General features: G+C 43.3%; 1 protein-coding gene across 1 annotated transcript; it reads right to left on the bottom strand.

The window, feature by feature from the left end:
* Nucleotides 1-21680: 21680 nt before the first annotated feature.
* On the bottom strand, nt 21681-22884 carry LOC125553429 (oxalate oxidase 1-like). The gene has a single exon (XM_048717214.2). The coding sequence runs from the start codon at nt 22793-22795 to the stop codon at nt 22112-22114; it is 684 nt and encodes a 227-aa protein (XP_048573171.2). The 5' UTR covers nt 22796-22884; the 3' UTR covers nt 21681-22111.
* Nucleotides 22885-23168: the final 284 nt, after the last annotated feature.

The raw sequence follows: 23168 nt of genomic DNA, 5'->3' as shown, positions 1-23168 counted from the left end.
GAAGAAGCATTGGAAGATCCGGATTGGATAAACGCTATGCATGAAGAGCTACATAATTTTGAGAGAAACCAAGTTTGGACATTGGTTGAGAAGCCCGACAACAACCACAACATCATTGGTACCAAATGGGTGTTTCGCAACAAGCAAGATGAAGATGGACAAGTGGTCTGCAACAAAGCACGTCTCGTCGCCCAAGGATACACACAAGTCGAAGGTATGGACTATGGTGAGACATATGCTCCCGTTGCTAGACTTGAGTCCATTCGCATCTTACTTGCCTATGCTAATCACCATAATATCACCTTGTACCAAATGGACATTAAAAGTGCTTTTCTAAATGGAGAAATAGAGGAGGAGGTTTATGTCAAACAACCTCCCGGCTTTGTCAATCCTAAGAAACCAAATCATGTTTACAAACTTCACAAAGCTCTTTATGGTCTTAAACAAGCTCCTAGAGCATGGTATAAATGCTTGACCAAGTTCCTTACTACAAGTGGTTTTGAAATTGGTAAAATTGACTCTACTCTTTTCACTAAAAAGGTTAATGGAGAACTTTTTGTATGCCAAATTTATGTTGATGACATCATATTTGGTTCAACTAACCCTCTCTTTAGTGAAAAGTTTGGAAAGCTAATGTCAGAGAAGTTTGAGATGTCTATGATGAGTGAACTCAAATTCTTTCTCGGGTTGCAAATCAAGCAAAATAAGGAAGGTACATTTGTCTCTCAAACAAAGTACACCAAGGACTTATTCAAGAAGTTCAACATGCAAGAATGCAAAGGTATATCTACACCCATGCCTACTAGTGGACATAATGATTTAACCAAAGATGGTGAACCAGTTGATCAAAAGGTTTATCGCTCTATGATTGGTTCATTGTTATACCTATGTGCTTCACGTCCCGATATTATGCTAAGTGTGTGCATGTGTGCACGATATCAAGCTGCTCCTAAAGATTGTCATCTTAAGGCTGTGAAAAGGATAGTGAGATATTTAATCCATACACCAAATTTTGGCATTTGGTATCCTAAGAGGTCTTCTTTTGATCTTGTTGGCTATTCCGACTCAGATTATGCCGGAGACAAGGTTGATAGAAAGTCCACTTCGGGTACTTGTCAATTTCTTGGTAGATCTCTTGTGTCTTGGTCTTCCAAGAAACAAAACTCGGTATCCTTATCCACCGCCGAAGCGGAATACATTGCCGCTGGTTCATGTTGTGCTCAATTACTTTGGATGACCCAAACTCTTAAAGATTATGGGATTTATGTGAAACATGTTCCACTGCTTTGTGACAATGAAAGTGCTATCAAAATTTGTCATAATCCTGTACAACATTCTCGAACTAAGCATATTGAAGTTCGTCATCATTTCATTCGAGATCATGTTGCTAAGGGTGACATCAATCTTAAGCATGTTCGCACCGATAAACAATTAGCGGATATATTCACTAAACCTCTTGATGAGAAAGTGTTTTGCAGGTTGAGAGGAGAATTGAACATCATTGATGCTTCGAATTTGGAGTAGAAACTCCATTGGATACATGCAAGACATGAGCTTATGTCTAATCCATGATATATCTCCTATGATAACTATCTTATGTCTTGGATATATTTGTATCTTGCATGTTGTCTAACCCATGTAGGTGCTTGGTTGAATCTAATTCCATGAGATTGCGACGTACTCACATTTTGAGCAATCTCTATATCACAAAGACTCTACACAATGGTGGTTGAAGACAAGGAAGCACAAAACCACTCAAACATATCCTTTGACAAATTCTATGTTGAGCTTCATGATTGTCATTTTTGGATACACAAGTGCTCTTCCTTGCAAGAACTAACCCATGTAGGTAGATGAACTCAAACTCCAAGTGGTGCTCCCAACTCTTGATGAGCTACATCAACCTTGAGCACTCACACAAGTTCAACTACATGAGCAAGAACCACACCACCACCCAAGGTATGTTATTCCATCTTAGAGAAGCTTTACTCCAAGACATGAGTCAAAGCAACTCAACAAGATGTGAATACATCAAGATGCTTAAACGAAAAATGGTGACCCCATTTTGAGCTTAAACGATGAGTATGACCTATGATCAAGTGTTCTCACTTGACTCCTAAGTCAATATACTCTAACATAGGTGACTATGTCACCGCCCAACTCTAGATGAAGTTCTCTTGTGTTCTTTTCTGTGTTATTGCATTTGTCTCATGAATGTTTAGTTTCTTTTCTTTAACAAAAAAAACTTCATCTAGATCTTTCAGTTTCTTCTCTTTTCTCTTTGTGTTTATTCTGCATTTTCTGCATTTAATTCCTTGCAAATACTTCAGGTAATTCATTGCAAATCTTTGTGAGATCCTACAAGTGAGCTGAGGTGACTAGTGAGCTGAGGTGACAAATGTTTTTCTTTGTGTAAACTCGGTTTCACCGACTTGCAAATCTCGGTCCAACCGAATCTTTTCGGTATCACCGAAATATGCCACTCGGTGCCACCGACTTTACAATCAGAAAAACAGTTTGCCACTTGTTCTACATTTCTTCGGATCCAGCTCCACTCAATGAATCTTGTCCTCTACAAGCATCACAGTTTTATCCTCTGCTTTGTGCTGAATCTCAAGGACCAAACCTATTCGACGGATTCCAGGAAAAACCTTCTTGGAAATTGATGTCAAAGGGGGAGAGAGAGATCACATCAAAGCCTGTAGGAAAGAGAGATCACACCAAGAGAGAAAAAGTACTAAGGGGGAGAGAAAGTCTCAAGGATCCCAGATGTTGTTAAGGGGGAGAGAAAAATACTCAAGGATCCCAGATGCTAGATGTTCAAGAGGAGAGATGCCACATGTCTTTTTGGGGGAAAGACATGTTCATATGAACTCATTTGAATTTAGTTCTATTCAGCTCTGATTTTCTGTCTCCTATCTTCTCCCAATATCCCATGTAAGATTCAGGGGGAGCAAGACACCTAAAGGAGAAGAAATCAGTCAAATTCATTGCATATCTTTATTCTTGGGGACATGTTGAATTCAATGTGGTACCTTGTACTCACTTTCTACATGTCATCCCAGTCTTGGTATTCCTGTGGTTTCTTTTGTTGCTCTGGCTAGTGGACGTACCCATGTTATCTAACCTTGTTTGTGCAGGTTCATTCCATCTTAAGCCAACTCGAGACCACAAGGTAAGTATATGCATCAAAATCATGAGTATGAGGAGTTCTTGCTTATGTACATACTGTTTGCAAGAAGGACTCATGAGCATGAAGGTATTTTTCTTGATAATCTTTTGCTCTGATGCATATGGCGAAGATACATGTAACACATTGCCTACTCTGTCATGTTTATGCTCTCACATGCCTCTATATTTCATATTTACATGAGTGCATACATGTAGGGGGAGCCTATGCTTGCTACATGTTATTCCAAAGCTTTACTTGCTGTTCTTCATATCTTTATCTAAAAGCTTTGATGTATGTTGCCATCAATTACAAAAAAGGGGGAGATTGAAAGCACAAGTGCTCCCTAGGTGGTTTTGATAATTGATGACAACATATCTCTTGTTGGACTAACACTTCTATCTAGCATGTTTTAGATAAGTTCAACAATGGCATGGCATGGATGTGAAAGTGGAACCCTCAAAATGCTAAGGACAAAGGATTGGCTCAAGCTCAAAAGCTCAAGACTCTTCATTTTATATTTTAGTGATCCAAGATCACATTGAGTCCATAGGAAAAGCCAATACTATCAAGGAGGGATGAGGTGTTGCTTAATGAGCCTCTTGCTTCATGTGCTTAATGATATGCTCCAAAACCCTCAACTACTTTCCCATATCCACATATGACCTAAACTCTAAGCCAAACTCGGTCCTACCGATTTTTCCTATCTGGCGCCACCAAGTTTCACTTGTCATAAGCCTCTGCCAAACCCTAGCAATTCGGTTCTACCGATAAGGATCTCGGTCTCACCGAGATGGGATTGCAAACTCTCTGTTACCTATTGCAATATTCTCGCTCCCACCGAGATATGCAATCGGTCCCACCGAGATTGCAATGTAAACTCAGTGTTTCCCCTTTGTAACTTTTCGGTCTCACCGAGTTCCACTCGGTCCCACCGAAAGAGCAAATCGGTCCCACCGAGTTTGCCTGACCAACTCTCTGGTTAGCTAATTACCAAACTTGGTCTCACCGAGTTTGTGTAATCGGTCTCACCGAGATTACGTTATGCCCAAACCCTAACCGAATCGGTCCTACCGAGTTGCATGTCAGTCCCACCGAAATTCCTAACGGTCACTAGGTTTACTACTTCGGTCAGACCGAGTTTATTTATTCGGTCCCACCGAGATTGGAAAACTGTGTAACGGTTGGATTTTGTGTGGAGGCTATATATACCCCTCCACCTCCTTCTCATTCGATGAGAGAGCCATCAGAACACACACATCATTCCAACTAATATGTTCTGAGAGAAAACCACCTACTCATGTGTTGAGATCAAGACATTCCATTCCTACCATATGAATCTTGATCTCTAGCCTTCCCAAGTTGCTTTCCACTCAAATCTTCTTTCCACCAAATCCAAATCCTATGAGAGAGAGTTGAGTGTTGGGGAGACTATCATTTGAAGCACAAGAGCAAGGAGTTCATTACCTACACACCATTTGTTACTTCTTGGAGAGTGGTGTCTCCTAGATTGGCTAGGTGTCACTTGGGAGCCTCCGACAAGATTGTGGAGTTGAACCAAGGAGTTTGTAAGGGCAAGGAGATCGCCTACTTCGTGAAGATCTACCGCTAGTGAGGCAAGTCCTTCGTGGGCGATGGCCATGGTGGGATAGACAAGGTTGCTTCTTCGTGGACCCTTTGTGGGTGGAAGCTTCTCCGTGGACCCTTCGTGGACTCGCGCAGCCGTTGCCCTTGGGTGGAGCCCTGTGTGGACTCGCGCAACCGTTACCCTTCGTGGGTTGAAGTCTCCATCAACGTGGATGTAGGATAGAGCCACCTATCCGAACCACGGGAAAAACATCTGTGTCTCCAATTGCGTTTGATCTTTCCAAACCCTTCCCTTTACATTCTTGCAAGTTGCATGCTTTACATTCCGCTGCTCATATACTCCTTGCATGCTTGCTTGATATGTATTGTGTGTGTTGAAATTGTGCCTAAACTCCACTTAAACCGAAAAAGATTAAAAATTGCTACTTTAGCACTAAGTGTCTAATACCCCCCCCTCTAGACACATCTACTTCTAGATCCTACAGTTACAATTGTGGAAGACCCGGACACTATTCCAATGAGTGTATGGCTCCCTACAAGAGAAGAGAAGATTCTTCAAAAAGAAGAAGCAAAGGATCACCACCAAGAGAGAGAAGGAGTAGAGATGATCGTTATGAATGAAGATACTCATGGAGAAGCAAGGATTCGGAAAGGAAGGAAAAATCATCAAGGAGCTACAAGACGAAGACATCAAGCTCATGTTGGTGAATGGGTATCCGGCTCCGACTCCGACAGCCACTCCGAGAGAAGTTATCACTCCGACTCCGAAGATACTCAAGATGAAGGTGTTGCCGGTCTAGCACTTGTGTCAACCAACTCCTACGACATATTTGACTCAGCAAATGAAGGAATTGGAAGATGCTTCATGGCCAAAGGTCCTAAGGTAACACACCCCGAGTATGTTGATTTCAATAGTGATGAAGATGACTTGTTAGGTGATGATTTGCTTGGTGACAACTCTAGTGATGAATACTATGATGAAAGACCAATTAATCATGCTAATCAAGATAAAACGAATGACAATGATAAGGAGAAGATTGAGGCTCTAACTAAAGAACTAAAAACTCTTAAGTTAGCTCATGACACTATCTTCGAAGATCACCGAGAACTTTTAAGAGCTCATGAGAAACTACGCTTTGAAAATCTCAATCTTGAGCAAGAGCATGAGTTCTTAAAGGCAATCAATGATGATCTCCGCAAGAAAAGTTCTTCTTACATTGCCAAGCGTTTACTCTTATCCACTTACATGCCTCAAGTCAAGACTAGTAACAAGAAAGATTCTTCTTCTAGTAGTAACAATGATCATGCTAAATCCAATATTGTTGCTTCTAGTATTTCTCTTGATTCCACTAATGATTCTCTTAGCCAAGTTACACTTGAGCAAGAAAATAGCTTATTGAAGGGAATTATAGAGAAAGGAGTGTACAAGAGCCTTGCCGGGAGTAAGCAATTCGAGGAAATTGTGAGCAAGCAAGGAATGCACCGGAAGAATCAAGGTGTTGGTTTTGAACGAAAGTTCAATGCCAATGGAGTTGAATGGGAAGAAGATCAATACCCCAAGACGAAGTTTGTCCCTCAACAAGAGAAGTATGCTTCTTTCAAGGGGACACAAGCTCAAGATGATCTTCCACCACAAGACTACGAGCAAAAAGGCAAGGACAAGCTTCAAGAGGAAATTGATGCATTTGAAGAAGCTCCAAAGACCTTAGTCAAGTGGATTCCCAAGAATACTTCAGGTTCCACTTCATCAAGTACGACTACAACTCCAAGGATTCCCATCAAGATGATGTGGATCCAAAAGAAGAAGAACTAGAGAGTTCTCGAGGGTGACTCCGCCAACATACTTCACTCTTATCATTTTGGCAAGAACAAGTGCAATCAATTTCCACATCTTGCACTAGTTCAAGGAGTCACAAACCCTCTTGTTGGTAACACAAGGGACAAGGTAACCTAAAAGTTTTCATGGACATCATCTTTTGTGTGCATCACTCTATGTCTATGGATATCCTTGTTTGTTCCTTGTGGGACTAACCCATGTAGGTATTGAAAGTGCAACTCACTCAAATGGATAGCTCCAAGAGATCTACATCAACATTGAGCATCCACATCTTCAATATCTACATGAAGTCATCATCGACAAAACCCAAGGTTAGTTCATCCCTCTTAGGGGGGATATCACATCTAGGGGGAGCTTTACTCTAAGACTTGAGCTAAAGCAACTCTAAAGATGTGAACAAAACAATGCTTTATGTAAAAGTGGTAACCCCACTTGAGCTTAAACGATGAGTATGACCTACGATCAAGTGTTCTCACTTGACTCCTAAGTCAATATACTCATATATAGATGACCTAGTCATCGCAAATTGCTTGATAGATGCTAGAATTGGTTGTGCATGCTTTGCCACATATTTCATTTGCTATCTTATTGTGTGAGCATGTTGATTGCATATCTTACTCATTCAAGGACATCCACTTGTTGTTTTGATTGTTTGGCTTTATCTTCTTTTGCCAAGTGGATGGACAAGAATGCCTAAGAACCTCCTCTAGCTATCTATGCTTTTCTCGTCTCAAACTCTATTCATCCTGCATCACAAAATTTGATCAAGTCAGATTCGAACCACTCTATGTGAGGAGCGCTCGGAGTCCCCGATTCGTCATAGACTTAAACTTCCAAAACCTCTTTATGAATCTCGGTCTGACCGATACTCCATTTTCGGTCCTACCGAGTTCATTAAGTTGATCTAGGTTTTTGATCTCGGTGCAACCGATTTGAATTTTTCGGTCACACCGAGTTGCAATAACTGCACATAGTTTTGCATCTCGGTGCCACCGAGTTGTTCTACTCGGTCACACCGACAGGGTCGGGCTATATATAGTGACGGGCAGAATTTTGGAAATTTCTCCGAAACCACCTCGCCCGCGCGATAGCCTGCTCTACCTTCGTGGTCTCCGGATCGTCTTCTCGCCGCCAGCAGCCTCCTGTCGCTGGTCTCCGCCGCCGTCAACGGATTTCTGCCCCGCCGTTGCCGCCGTAGCGAGTCTCCGCCGAACTAGGGTATGGACTCGATCTTTGTGCTATTCTCCACTTCGATTCCTAGCACATTGTGATGATCATGATTCTTGCCACGATTGAAACACTCCTATCTAGTCAATGAACTCGTAGATTAGGCTTAATTCGAAAATTTTAGGGTTAGGTTTCCGCCGAAACCATCTCGGACCCACCGAGTTGAAAAACTCGGTCCCACCGATCTGGCTTTTGCCATAGCACAAGTGAAACTTGGTCTGACCGAGAATAACTTATCGGTGCGACCGATTTTGGAATTCTGTGAAACCCTAGCAGTCTCGGTGCCACCGAACTGTGACTCGGTCTGACCGAGTTGACCAGTTTTGGTGCCAAAACTGCTTCGGTGTCACCGAGTTTAAAAATCGGTAGATCCGAGATGCTTTCTGTGGAAAACTAAAACTAAGTTTTTGAATTAATCTTTTGCAAAAATCTCTGCTTTTTGTGATGCTCATCCACTCTATCTTATCCATGATCTATTCACAGGGTCAGCAGTCAGTTTGCAACATGTCTGATCAAAGTGACAGCCAGAATGTGTCTGAGCAGCAAGTTGTGATGAGTGAGGGCACTAGCCCCTCGAGTTCTTCTGATGATGGCAGCAGGAGCACCCCCAGCAATCTTCCTAAGGCTGCCACACGTCAAAGGAAGAAGAGAACGTCTGATTCTGAGGATGAAGACTATGTGGCAGAAGAAGAGGCCACTTCCAAGAGGGTTGAGCCAGCTCAAGGCTCAAAGCCAGGCCTGAAAATCAAGAGGCCAGCAGGCAGGCAGCCCATGTCAAAGGCTAGAGCATCAACTGAGAAGCCTGCTCCCATTGAGCCCATTGCAGCTGAGGGCAAGAAGAGGAAAGAGAGAGTGAAAAAGATTGTGGCTAGAGTACTTGGCAAAGCCTCCATCATGGTAGAAGAGGATGAGGAAGAAGAGGCAGCTGCACCAGCGCCCAAGGTAGCCAAACTCATGGGAGATGCTATAAGGTCAGGAACAGCTGCATCCAAGCCCAAGGAAGCACCTAAGGCTGCATCTAAGCCTAAGAGTGCACCAAAGAGAAACACATGAAGCATCCCAGCTGCAGAAAAGAACAAGGCCCCAGTGCCTGAAGCTATCGAAGAAGAGGAAGAGAGTGTCCTTAGGAAGCTCAAGCCCAAGATCCCAGACCACAACGATGCTCATCCTGTGGCTGAGGATATGAAGCTCAGGAGAGATTCAGGGCTGAGGAAATGGAGAGAAGCAGATTCGTATGCTTCTAGGAGAAGGACTGCCGTGGATTACAGATTTCATACTAAGGAGCAACAAGATTTCTATGAGACTGTTTTGCTTGACAAGAAGCCAATCGTTTGTGACATGAGATGGGTCGACTGGACCTATATCAAGAAGAATGAAGAGCACTACCCAGGAGTTCAGGACAGCTTCAGAGCGTGTGGAGTAGAGGACTTTGTTGGGCAGAAGCTCACAAAGTGGAACGAGGAACTCATCATGCAGTTCTACTCCACAGCTCACTTTTATCCGGATGGCAGGATTACTTGGATGTCTGAGGGTACAAGGTACCAATCTACAGTGGCTGAGTGGGCACAGATCATGAATGCCCCACAAGAGCAAGATGAGGACTTGGATATCTATGCCAAGAAAAGATGGATCACAACTCCATGTCCAACATGTACAAGGAGATCCCGAATGAAGCGCTCGACACGTTCAAGTTTGGCTCAGTGCACTATCTGCTCTCAGGATTGCCTACGATCAATTGGATACTAAGGCACACCTTACTGCCCAAGTCTGGAGATCACAAGATGATCAGAGGCCACGCGATCAACCTGCTTCATGTCTTTGACGTGCCTCAGAAGTTCAAGGTAATGAGCCTCATAGTTGAAACGATCAAAAGGACTGCGGCAGATCAAAAGAGGAGCTGTGGATATGCCCCTCAGATTCAGGAGCTCATCAACTCCAAGATGGGCACGGGCGTATATCTGTTGGATAAGGAACACCTGCCCATCCGTCCAGATTTTGAGAACAATGAAGTTGTGATGACAGAGAATGAGCCATCGTCTGCACAAGCTTATGCAAAGAAGGAGAAGGCGAGGAAGGAGAAAGCTGCCAGGATGCCTACTCAAGCAGAGGCATCTGATTATTTCTTGAAGACAAAACAAGAGTAGCTTGGTTACTTGATTGCGTCCACCCTGGGGATTGAGCAGAGTCTAGCCACCCTGACTCAGAACCAGGCGAGTTTAGAGAGGATCATGGAACAGAGGTTCTATGACTTGGACATCAAGGTAACAGAAGTTCAGTCTGCAGTGGAGCAGCTCCAGGAGGACATGAATGAGAGGAGAGGCAGGACCACGACTCATGCGTTTGCGAGGGTGCCACGAGGTCCGAGGTCGTCTGCACTGCCAGTTGCTGACACCAGAGCTACAACGTCTGCACCAGCCACAGCCTCAGCTCCAGCGCCTACCTCAGCTCCAACTCCAGCGACTACTTCAACATCTACAGAAGCCTTCGTCCTTGGAGTGATTCGGACTCCACCACCACCTGAAGATCAAGCCTGAGCGACGACTTAGCACTATGCATTTTCTAGGAACTTTTTGGTAACTTGTTGCCAAAGGGGGAGAAGATGTATAGATCATAGGCTTCGAGAGAGAGAGTGTTGCTTTTCTCTCTTGCTTTATTTGGTGGTCTTTCGAACCTTTTTCTACTTTTGAGTGCTTGATACTATGTCATTATTTGTGAGACATCGATGATCATGAGTTTGATCATAAGCTACACTTAATGTTTGCTTAATGCTTGCTTAAATATTATCATGCTATCTATCGTTTGTGATCAGTCACTATTCTTGGTGATGAGTGCATGTATTTCATTCTTATCATTTTGAGCGCTCCACCAAGATGTATGTGACATGGAAGAGTAACCCATGACTCTAACTCTTTGTGCATTTGCAGTCCAAAGCAAATTTTAAATATGCACAAATTTAGGGGGAGCTCTTACTTATCACATACTTCTCAAAGCGACGATATACTTCATGCTTATTATCATTTGTCGAAGCTTTGATCTATATGTTGTCATCAATTACCAAAAAGGGGGAGATTGAAAGTGCAACTATCCCTACGTGGTTTTGGTAATTCATAACAACATATAGCTCATTGAGCTAATGCTATTCCAAGATGATTATTTCAGGAAAGCTCAATGATTGGCATGGCATGGATGTGAAAGTGGAACCCTCAAAATGCTAAGGACAAAAGATTGGCTCAAGCTCAAAAGCTCAAGACTCCTCATTTTATATTTTAGTGATCCAAGATCACATTGAGTCCATAGGAAAAGCCAATACTATCAAGGAGGGATGAGGTGTTGCTTAATGAGCCTCTTGCTTCATGTGCTTAATGATATGCTCCAAAACCCTCAACTACTTTCCCATATCCACATATGACCTAAACTCTAAGCCAAACTCGGTCCTACCGATTTTTCCTATCCGGCGCCACCGAGTTTCAATTGTCATTAGCCACTGCCAAACCCTAGCAATTCGGTTCTACCGATAAGGATCTCGGTCCCACCGAGATGGGGTTGCAAACTCTCTGTTTCCCTTTCGTAACTTTTCGGTCCCACCGAAAGAGCGAATCGGTCCCACCGAGATTGCAATGTAAACTCAGTGTTTCCCCTTTGTAACTTTTCGGTCTCACCGAGTTCCACTCGGTCCCACCGAAAGAGCAAATCGGTCCCACCGAGTTTGCCTGACCAACTCTCTGGTTAGCTAATTACCAAACTCGGTCTCACCGAGTTTGTGTAATCGGTCTCACCGAGATTACGTTATGCCCAAACCCTAACCGAATCGGTCCTACCGAGTTGCATGTCAGTCCCACCGAAATTCCTAACGGTCACTAGGTTTACTACTTCGGTCAGACCGAGTTTATTTATTCGGTCCCACCAAGATTGGAAAACTGTGTAACGGTTGGATTTTGTGTGGAGGCTATATATACCCCTCCACCTCCTTCTCATTCGATGAGAGAGCCATCAGAACACACACACCATTCCTACTCATATGTTCTGAGAGAAAACCACCTACTCATGTGTTGAGACCAAGACATTCCATTCCTACCATATGAATCTTGATCTCTAGCCTTCCCAAGTTGCTTTCCACTCAAATCTTCTTTCCACCAAATCCAAATCCTATGAGAGAGAGTTGAGTGTTGGGGAGACTATCATTTGAAGCACAAGAGCAAGGAGTTCATTACCTACACACCATTTGTTACTTCTTGGAGAGTGGTGTCTCCTAGATTGGCTAGGTGTCACTTGGGAGCCTCCGACAAGATTGTGGAGTTGAACCAAGGAGTTTGTAAGGGCAAGGAGATCGCCTACTTCGTGAAGATCTACCGCTAGTGAGGAAAGTCCTTCGTGGGCGATGGCCATGGTGGGATAGACAAGGTTGCTTCTTCGTGGACCCTTTGTGGGTGGTTGCTTCTCCGTGGAACCTTCGTGGGTGGAGCCCTTCGTGGACTCGCGCAACCGTTGCCCTTGGGTGGAGCCCTGTGTGGACTCGCGCAACCGTTACCCTTCGTGGGTTGAAGTCTCCATCAACGTCGATGTAGGATAGCACCACCTATCCGAACCACGGGAAAAACATCCGTGTCTCCAATAGCATTTGAATTCTCCAAACCCTTCCCTTTATATTCTTGCAAGTTGCATGCTTTACTTTCCGCTGCCAATATACTCTTTGCATGCTTGCTTGAATTATGTGATGATTGCTTGACTTGTCCTAAAATAGCTAAAATCTGCCAAGAACTAAAATTGGGAAAAGGTTAAGTTTTTATTTGGTCAAGTAGTCTAATCACCCCCCCCCTCTAGACATACTTTCGATCCTACACTTTCTCACTCGTAGCGATGCTAAGAGTCTGTTGGAATTATATTAGCAACTACTGCATTATTTATGAAATCTTGCAGATAGGATGTCAAAACATTGTTTCCTCGACGTTTTTTTGAGGAAAGGTTGTATGTGATACAACCGGAAGGTTTTGTCAATCCTGAAAGATGCTAACAAGTGTGCAAAGCTCCAGCTATCCTTCTAAGGACTGGAGTAAGCATCTCGGAGTTGGAATGTATGCTTTGATGAGATGATCAAAGTTTTGGGTGTATACATAGTTTATGAGAAACTTGTATTTCCAAAGAAGTGAGTGGGAGCACTATAGAATTTCTGATGAGTATATGTTGTTAACATATTGTTGATCGGAAATGATGTAGAATTTCTGGAAAGCATGCAGAGTTATTTGAAAAGTGTTTTTCAATGGAAAGCCTGGATTAAGCTACTTGAACATTGAGCATCAAGATCTATAAGTATAGATCAAAACGCTTAATGGTACTTTCAAATGAGCACATACCTTGACATGATCTTGAAGGTGTTCAAGATGGATCAGTTGAAGAAGGAGTTCTTGCCTGAGTTATAAGGTATGAATTTAAGACTTAAAGCTCGACCATGGCAGAAGAAAGAGGAAGGACGAAGGTCGTCCCCTATGCTTTAGATGTAGGCTTTACAGTATGCTATGCTGTGTACCGCACCTGAAGTGTGCCTTGCCATGAGTCAGTCAAGGGGTACAAGAGTGATCCAAGAATGGATCACAGGACAGCGGTCAAAGTTATCCTTAGTAACTAGTGGACTAAGGAATTTTCTCGATTATGGAGGTGGTAAAAGAGTTCGTCGTAAAGGGTTACGCCGATGCAAACTTTGACACTAATCCAGATTATTCAGAGTAGTAAACTGGATTCGTATAGTAGAACAGTTATTTGGAATAGCTCCAAATAGAACGTGATAGCTGCATCTAGGAGATGACATAGAGATTTGTAAAGCACACACGGATCTGAAAGATTCAGACCCGTTGACTATAACATCTCTCACAAGCATAACATGATCAAACCCAAAAACTCATCGAGTGTTAATCACATGGTAATGTGAACTAGATTATTGACTCTAGTGAACTCTTTGGGTGTTAGTCACATGGGGATGTGACCTTGAGTGTTAATCACATATCGATGTGAACTGGATTATTGACTCTAGTGCAAGTGGGAGACTGTTGGAAATATGCCCTAGAGGCAATAATAAATTGATTATTATTATATTTCCTTGTTCATGATAATCGTTTATTATCCATGCTAGAATTGTATTGATAGGAAACTCAGATACATGTGTGGATACATAGACAACACCATGTCCCTAGTAAGCCTCTAGTTGACTAGCTCGTTAATCAATAGATGGTCACGGTTTCCTGACCATGGACATTGGATGTCGTTGATAACGGGATCACATCATTAGGAGAATGATGTGATGGACAAGACCCAATCCTAAGCCTAGCACAAGATCATGTAGTTCGTATGCTAAAGCTTTTCTAATGTCAAGTATCATTTCCTTAGACCATGAGATTGTGCAACTCCCGGATACCGTAGGAGTGCTTTGGGTGTGCCAAACGTCACAACGTAACTGGGTGGCTATAAAGGTACACTACATGTATCTCCGAAAGTGTCTGTTGGGTTGGCACGAATCAAGACTGGGATTTGTCACTCTGTGTAAACAGAGAGGTATCTCTGGGCCCACTCGGTAGGATATCATCATAATGTGCACAATGTGACCAAGGAGTTGATCACGGGATGATGTGTTACGGAATGAGTAAAGAGACTTGCCGGTGACGAGATTGAACAAGGTATCGGGATACCGACGATCGAATCTCGGGCAAGTATCGTACCGATGGACAAAGGGAATTGCATACGGGATTGATTAAGTCCTTGACATCGTGGTTCATCCGATGAGATCATCGTGGAACATGTGGGAGCCAACATGGGTATCCAGATCCCGCTGTTGGTTATTGACCGGAGAGTCATCTCGGTCATGTCTGCATGTCTCCCGAACCCGTAGGGTCTACACACTTAAGGTTCGATGACGCTAGGGTTATAAAGGAAGTTTGTATGTGGTTACTGAATGTTGTTCGGAGTCCCGAATGAGATCTCGGACGTCACAAGGAGTTCCGGAATGGTCCGGAGGTAAAGATTTATATGGGAAGTCCTGTTTTGGTCACCGGAAAGGTTTCGGGTTTTATCGGTAACGTACCGGGGCCACCAGGAGGGTCCCGGGGGTCCACCAAGTGGGGCCACAAGCCTCGGAGGGCTGCATGGGCCAAGTGTGGGAGGGGACCAGCCCCAGGTGGGCTGGTGCGCCCCCCACAAGGGCCCAAGGCGCCTAAGGGGAGGAAGGGGGGCAAACCCTAAGGGCAGATGGGCCCTAAGGCCCATGCTCCCTGCGCCTCCCTCTCCTCCCCCCTTGGCCGCCTCCCTCAGATGGGATCTGGGGCTGCCGCACCCCTTGGGGTGGGAACCCTAGAGGGGGCGCAGCCCCCTCCCCTTCCCCTATATATACTTGAGGCCTAGGGGCTGCCCAACACGCGATTCGATCTCTCTCTTGGCGCAGCCCTACCCCTCTCCCTCCTCGTCTCTTGCGGTGCTTGGCGAAGCCTTGCTGGATCACCACGCTCCTCCACCACCACCACGCCGTTGTGCTGCTGCTGGATGGAGTCTTCCTCAACCTATCCCTCTCTCCTTGCTGGATCAAGGCATGGGAGACGTCACCGGGCTGTACGTGTGTTGAACGCGGAGGTGCCGTCCGTTCGGCGCTAGGATCTCCGGTGATTTGGATCACGACGAGTACGACTCCATCAACCCCGTTCACTTGAACGCTTCCGCTTAGCGATCTACAAGGGTATGTAGATGCACTCTCCTTCCCCTCGTTGCTGGTTTCTCCATAGATAGATCTTGGTGACACGTAGGAAAATTTTGAATTTCTGCTACGTTCCCTAACAGCAGCATGTCCCCGCCATCAAAAAGAACCTCGTTAGTGGCTCCCTTCTATGTAGAGAAGGGTTTAAGTTGGTATTCGAGTCTAATAAATTAGTTGTTACGAAATATGGACTATTTGTTGGAAAGGGTTATGAATGCGGAGGCATGTTCCGCCTTTCTCTTGTAGATCTATGTAATAAAGTCGTGAACAATATTCATTTGAGTGTTAATGAATCTGAAGTCCGGCATTCACGTCTTTGTCACATTAGTTTCGGTGTTATGACGCAGCTAGCAAAATCGAATTTAATCCCGAGTTTCACTTTAGCCAAAGGTTCTAAGTGCCATTCGTGTGTGCAATCTAAGCAACCTCGCAAGCCTCACAAGGCAGCAGAGGAGAGACACTTGGCGCCACTGGAACTCATACATTCTGATCTTTGTGAGATGAATGGTGTGTTGACTAAAGGTGGAAAGAAATATTTTATGACTTTGATAGATGATTCCACTAGATATTGCTATGTGTATTTGTTAAATACTAAAGATGAGGCTCTACACTACTTCAAAATCTATAAGGCAGAAGTTGAGAATCAACTTGAAAAGAAAATTAAACGAGTCCGGTCAGATCGTGGTGGAGAGTACTTCTCGAAAGAGTTTGATGCCTTTTGTGCGGAACACTGCATTATTCACGAGAGGACGCCTCCCTACTCACCCCAGTCAAATGGGGTTGCCGAGCGGAAAAACCGTACTCTAACTGATTTGGTTAACGCCATGTTAGATACGTCGGGTTTATCCAAGGCATGGTGGGGGGAGGCTATAATGACATCCTGTCATGTCCCGAATAAAGTTCCGACAAAGGATAACGAGATCACTCCTTACGAGAAGTGGACCAAGAGAAGGACAACACTCTCGTACTTACGTACCTGGGGATGCTTGGCGAAACTTAATGTGCCGATCCCCAAAAAGCGTAAGCTTGGACCAAAGACTGTGGACTGTGTTAATTTGGGCTACGCTATGAATAGTGTTGGCTATAGATTTCTAGTAGTGAAATCTGAGGTACCTGACATGAAGGTCGGTACAATTATGGAGTCTAAAGATGCTACATTCTTTGAGAACATTTTCCCCATGAGAGATGTACAAAGCACTTCTAGACAGGAATCTGAGAAGACTCCTGAACCTGCCATTCCGATGGAATATTATAACCAAACACATGATGAAAATCCTGAGGAGGATAATGAGGAATCTCTTGGCAGGGGCAAGAGACAAAGGACTATAAAGACCTTTGGTGATGATTTCTTCATATACCTCGTGGAGGATAATCCCACTTCTATTTCAGAAGCGTATGCATCTCCAGAAGCGAGATGGATTCCATCATGGCTAACGGGACTTGGGAGCTTACTAAACGTCCTTATGGTTGCAAACCATTGGGATGCAAGTGGGTGTTCAAGAAGAAGCTTAGGCCCGACGGTACGATAGAAAAGTACAAGGCTAGGCTTGTGGCCAAGGGATAATCCCAGAAAGAAGAAGAAGATTTCTTCGACACCTATTCACCTGTGGCCAGACTGACCACCATTCGAGTATTACTCTCGTTGGCGGCCTCACATGGTCTTCTCATTCATCAGATGGATGTTAAGACGGCTTTCCTGAACGGAGAGCTAAAGGAGGAAATCTATATGCAATAGCCTGATGGCTTTGTGATGGATGGTCAGGAAGGAAAGGTGTGTAAGTTGGTGAAATCTTTGTATGGCCTGAGACAAGCGCCTAAGCAATGGCATGACAAGTTTAATGAAACGTTGACATCTGTTGGCTTTGTTGTTAATGAGGCCGACAAATGTGTATACTATCGCTACGGTGGGGGCGAAGGAGTTATACTGTGTTTGTATGTTGATGACATACTGATATTTGGGACTAATCTCAAGTTGATCGAGGAAGTTAAGTCTTTCCTATCTCAGAACTTTGAGATGAAGGACCTTGGAGTGGCCGATGTTATCTTGAACATCAAGCTATTGAGAGAAGATGAAGGTGGGATTACACTTCTGCAATCCCATTATGTTGAGAAGGTGTTGAGTCGTTTTGAATATTCGGACTGCAAACCATCTCAAACACCATATGATCCTAGTGTGCTGATTCGAAAGTCTAAAGGCACATCTATAGATCAATTAAGATACTCTCAGATTGTTGGTTCACTCCAGTATCTAGCGAGCGCAACGAGGCCTGACATCGCATTTGCTATTAGCAAACTGAGCCGGTTTGTTTCCAAACCGGGTGATGTACATTGGCGTGCTCTTGAGAGAGTTATGCGCTATCTGAAAGGTACTATGAACTATGGACTTCACTATACCGGATACCTGTCGGTACTTGAAGGGTATAGTGATGCGAATTGGATCTCTGATGCTGATGAGATGAAGGCCACAACTGGGTATATGTTTACTCTTGGAGGTGGTGTTGTTTCCTGGAAGTCTTGCAAGCAAATGATCTTAACAAGATCGACAATGGAAGCAGAATTAACAGCATTAGACACATCGGGTGGCGAAGTAGAATGGCTTCGAGATCTGTTGATGGACTTGCCAGTGGTTGAGAAGCTGGTTCCGGCCGTCCTTATGAACTGTGACAATCAAACAGTTATTGTCAAGGTGAAGAGTTCAAAGGACAACATGAAGTCCAACAAACACATAAGAATGAGATTGAAAGCTGTCAGAAAATTGAGGAACTCCGGAGTGATAGCATTGGATTATATTCAAACGGCTAAGAATCTGGCAGATCCCTTTACTAAAGGGCTATCACGTGTTGTGATAGATAGCGCATCAAGGGAGATGGGTATGAGACCCACATGAGTTGCCTTGGTAGTAACCCAACCTATGAGATGTTTCTACTATATGCGTAGTACATGCTTTGTTAGATCGTAATCAGTGTGTTATCAGTGCTGTCCATGTCATGCTCATGATTTATTCATGGATTAATTTAATCGAAAAACTGCCTATTTTCTTATCACGTTCAACGGTTAAAAAATTAGGTTATTTTTAGTATTTTCCAAAATATAAACAAAAGGAAACATAAACAAAAAACACATGTGTGACATTAGCATGTCGAACCCACATGACTACTGGGCCGATCCAATACTGGCTCCTTGTAGGTGAGCAGTGCTATTGCCTCGCAAAAAGCGAGACATTAGCCGAGGCCAAATCCTATTCGGCGCCTTAAGCGCCGAATATAGGCCAGCTCGTACAGGGCGCACACCCCCCCCCCCCCCCCCCCCCCCCCGCCCCGATCTCACATCGTCGCTATATGGGCCGGCCCTTTTATTTCTATTTTAAAAGTGCAAAAGCAAAAGAATGCCCCGATCTCACATCGTCGCTATATAGGCCGGCCCTTTTATTTCTATTTTTAAAGTGCAAAAGCAAAAGAAAAGCGGGTGCAGTAGGAATCGAACAGGGTAGCTGCTGTTTCATCGTACACTACACAAACCACCACGCCACCAAGCCTATTCTGCTTATGTTCACTTTTTCTAGTTCTTTTCTTCTTTGTACTTTTATTTTATCATTTTTCCTTTTTTTCATTTTCTGTTTTCCTTCTTTCCTTTTCCTTTTTCTTTTTCCTTTCTTCCTGGTTCGACACAAAATCGATGAATTTCTCAGATTCGATGAATTTTTTTCAAATTCGATGAACTTTTTTGAAACTTGATGAACTTTTTTCAATCTCGATGAACTTTTTTCTCAAATTCGATGAACTTTTTTCAAACTCGATGAACTTTTTTCAAACTTGATGAACTTTTTTCATATCCATGAACTTTTTTCTCAAATTTGATGAACCTTTTTCAAACTCGATGAACTTTTTTCATATCCATGAACTTTTTTCTCAAATTCGATGAACTTTTTTCAAACTCGATGAACTTTTTTTCAAACTTGATGAACTATTTTCATATCCATGAACTTTTTTTATGAAAAGTGATGAATTTGTTTTAAATCTATGAACTTTTTTCAAATTTGTGGTCTTTTTTATCAAAATCGCTTAAATTTTTTCAAATTCATGAACTGTTTGAGAATTCATGAACTGTTTTTCTCAAAATTGATGAACCTTTTTCAAAATCCAATGAACTTTTTTCAAATCTGTGAACTTTTTTTAAAAAATGATGAACTTTTTTGTGAACATTTCTTTGAAGTCCGCGGCCTTTTCAAAATCGATGATTTTTTTTTAAAATTCGCGAATTCTTTGTTCAATGTTTCGTTCCCTTTTTCCAAATAATTTGTACTGCAGCAGGAACTCGGGGTCAAATAAAACTGTTTTCGTACATAAGACGTCCATGTTGTCATGGTGCAGTGGTTGAAGCCCCAAGTACATGAGAAAAAGCACGTGGGTTTGATTCCCTCTTTCTACATATATTTTCTGGCCGTTTGTTTTTTATCCTCAGAAGGAGGGCTACATATATTTCGGCTCGTTCTTGGGCCGGCCCGCATAAACAGGTGCGTGGGCGCTCGTTTCATTTGCTGGCGCATAAGGCGCCAGCGAGGAGCTCTCATAGCCGAGCTCCAATCTATGTCTTTCATGGTGTAATTCTAAAAAAAAGGAGTATCGGCCTGATATGGCCACACTAACCACCCCCAGCCCATTGTGATAATGAAACATTAACGAGGCCATGAGCATGTATAAATGCATACTACATGTGTTGGAAGCTTAGAGCGCACCTATATGGTTCATGCTTCGCAATTTTGTTAGAAAAATGAAATTCCGTTAACTGCAATATATTTATTCGCATTTTATACATAATTTTGTTACCTGCTTCAAATTTTTTTATTTGCCGTATTTAAAAATGCAAATAGAGATCACTCTTACATTGGCTTTGCATTAGTATCAGTTTTTTTTGTAGCACCTATTTATGCATTTCTTCCAACAAGGTATCTGCAACAACGCATGAGATAACATCTAGTGTGATTAAAAAAATGCTCATATATCATAAAAAGGGTGTGCATGCTATGGAAAGAAACATAGATATGTTTCAAGTAAACACCTATTTCACATGAAAATATTCATGTGTTTACTAAAAAGGAATAAAATAATAACTTAAAATTTCATGTGTAATAAATGCAGCGTTCATGTATCATGAAAATAAATAAATAATATCATGAGTCAAATAAATAACCTAAATTTACTATGATGAAAACTAAAAGCAAAAACATAACAACAGAAAAATAGAAACGACAAACAAGGATAATGAAGCATGGCCAGGGTATCATCTAGTGTAATTAAAAAACACTCATATGTTTCATAGAAGGATGTTCATGCTATGGAAAAGAAACATCCATCTGTTTCAAATAAATAATTATATTGCAGGAGAATATTCATGTGTGGTATTAAAAAGGAATATAAAATTAAATATTTAAATTCATGTAAAACAAAGGTAATGTTCAGGTCTCGTGATAGTAAAAATAATAATATCAAGAATTAAATAAATAACCTAAAATTAGTAAAAATGAAAACTAAAAACAGAAGCATAACAAGAGGGCAAAAAGAAATGATAAATGAGAATAAGGAAAAAATAAAAAATAAAAAAGGGTAGCAGAAGAAATAAAGAAGAAGCAAAATCACTTTCGAACACGGCCACTCATGCAAAAGCTTCAGGCTTTGGCTCCCTTATTTGCCACAACGTGCCGCAAATAGGGTTTGCCGTCGGAGGCACATGAGGGAAATGGTACACATAAATCTAATTTCTTGTGACTGAGCTATATTTGTAATTTCAAGTTTTAAAAATTACAGATAAATTCATGCACATTGAAATGGGAGTGGCAAGTTTTTATGAAAAAGAATATAATCACTCGCCACTCGCCAGCCGTACAAAAAAAATCATGTTCGGCATGGGGTGAATTGCTCCATGGTTTAGTACGCTCTCACTGAGAAACTATGATTTTTGAATATACAGGTGCATGGACTGGTACATTTAGCTTCGTGACAACACGTCCCTTCAATTAACTCACATGTCACAGAAATATTTCACTGAACCGTGTGTCTTGTGCGAGTGGGTTCTGATTTCATTTACGTATACTGAGCTGAGAATGAATTGCAAAAAAGTAATTGGGCAAATATGAGAACTAATATTTGTATACAGCGTTCAATATATAGAGGAAATATGGCAATAGAAAGTAATACATTTCAATTCCTCGTGTCGGTTTTGACGGCCAGAACTGCGAGGCTAACTTATTCAATCGTATTACAACTGCATGCATGCGAGCTTAACCAGAAGCTTATCGAAATGGCTTCACACACGACATGGACTGCACGATCTACGAACGACACACAGTGTGCATGCATCAGCTAACAGGAAAACCAACTCCCTCCTGCATGTAGTGCGCTGCTGTGCTGCCACATAGGATCGTGCACAGGTCGGCTGCAATTTCATCGTGTGTATAGCATCGCTCGAAGCTTATATACAAGTCTCGTGCTGTGAACTAGTATTAAATTTCGCTAGCGTAGCATGCAGATCGGATTATGTATTGATCATCTTGGGCAGGCTCTTAGGAGGCCTGGAAAGACCCACCGGCGAACCTGGACTTGAGAAGTTCGACCACCCCGGCGTCCACCCGGAGAGCCCTAGTGAGCACCGGCGTGGGGATGGGCGGGTCGGAGCCGAAGAGCGTGAGCGGCACGAAGACGATGCCGGGGTTCTGGCTGTTGAAGGAGACGAACATGGTGGCCTCGGTGTTGCCGGTGTTGAACTGGAAGTGCATGAGGCCGCGCGGGATGAGGAAGTTCTCGCCGGCGCGCACCAGCCTGGAGTAGAGCCTGTTCCCGGACTCGTTGCTGCCGATGATGCCCACGAGGAGCTCGCCTTTCACCACGAGGCCGATCTCGGTGGCGCGCGGGTGGATGTGCGGCGGGTTGGTGCCCCCGGGCGCGAAGTCCACGCGGTTCATGGAGATACCCTGCGTGTTCTCGCCGGGGAACTCCGTCACGTCCAGCCTCGTCACGGCCGAGCCGTTCGGGGTGGACGTGTTGCCGCCCCTGGCTAGCTTGGAGGAGAAGAGGAAGTCATCGCCGGCTTCCGACTGGGGCACGCACGGGTATCCGTTCACCCGGACCGCGTTGTCGTCGAGGTCGGCCACACAGAAGTCCTGGAGAGGGTCAGGGTCGGCGGCCATGATGGCCGGAGCAAGGAGCAGCATGATGAACAGGCAAGCTGTGGCTTTGGAGTAGACCATTGCTTCCTATGGTTGTTCAAGATCAAGAGTGTCTAAGGCACTGGTGGTAGCTGAGCTAAGCTGTGGTGGATGAGTGAGTGCAGTCCTGAGTGAGTGGTAACGCAGGCATATAGACCCTTTATATAGGGGATCAGTGCACGCATGCATGGATGTGCCGCATGTGTGAACACGGGAAGAAGAGTTTTTTTGAATATCAGTACAGACACAAGTGCTCATATACACGGGAAGAAGAGTTAGTTTATTAAAATTAGAGTATATTATTGCACGTTTGATGTTTCTCATATGCCTTAAAGAATTTCGAAAGCGTCACTAGATTTTAGTAGGAAGAGAAGTGTATCATGAGAACCAGAAGGGGAGGCCGCAGACTCCATGA

The sequence above is a fragment of the Triticum urartu genome, chromosome 4A, assembly GCF_056163025.1.
Source record: "Triticum urartu cultivar PI428250 chromosome 4A, HENAU_Tu73, whole genome shotgun sequence".
NCBI classification, from domain to species: domain Eukaryota; kingdom Viridiplantae; phylum Streptophyta; class Magnoliopsida; order Poales; family Poaceae; genus Triticum; species Triticum urartu.
The sequence above is the reverse complement of the archived record's forward strand: the minus strand, read 5'-3'. Positions and strand labels throughout refer to the sequence as shown.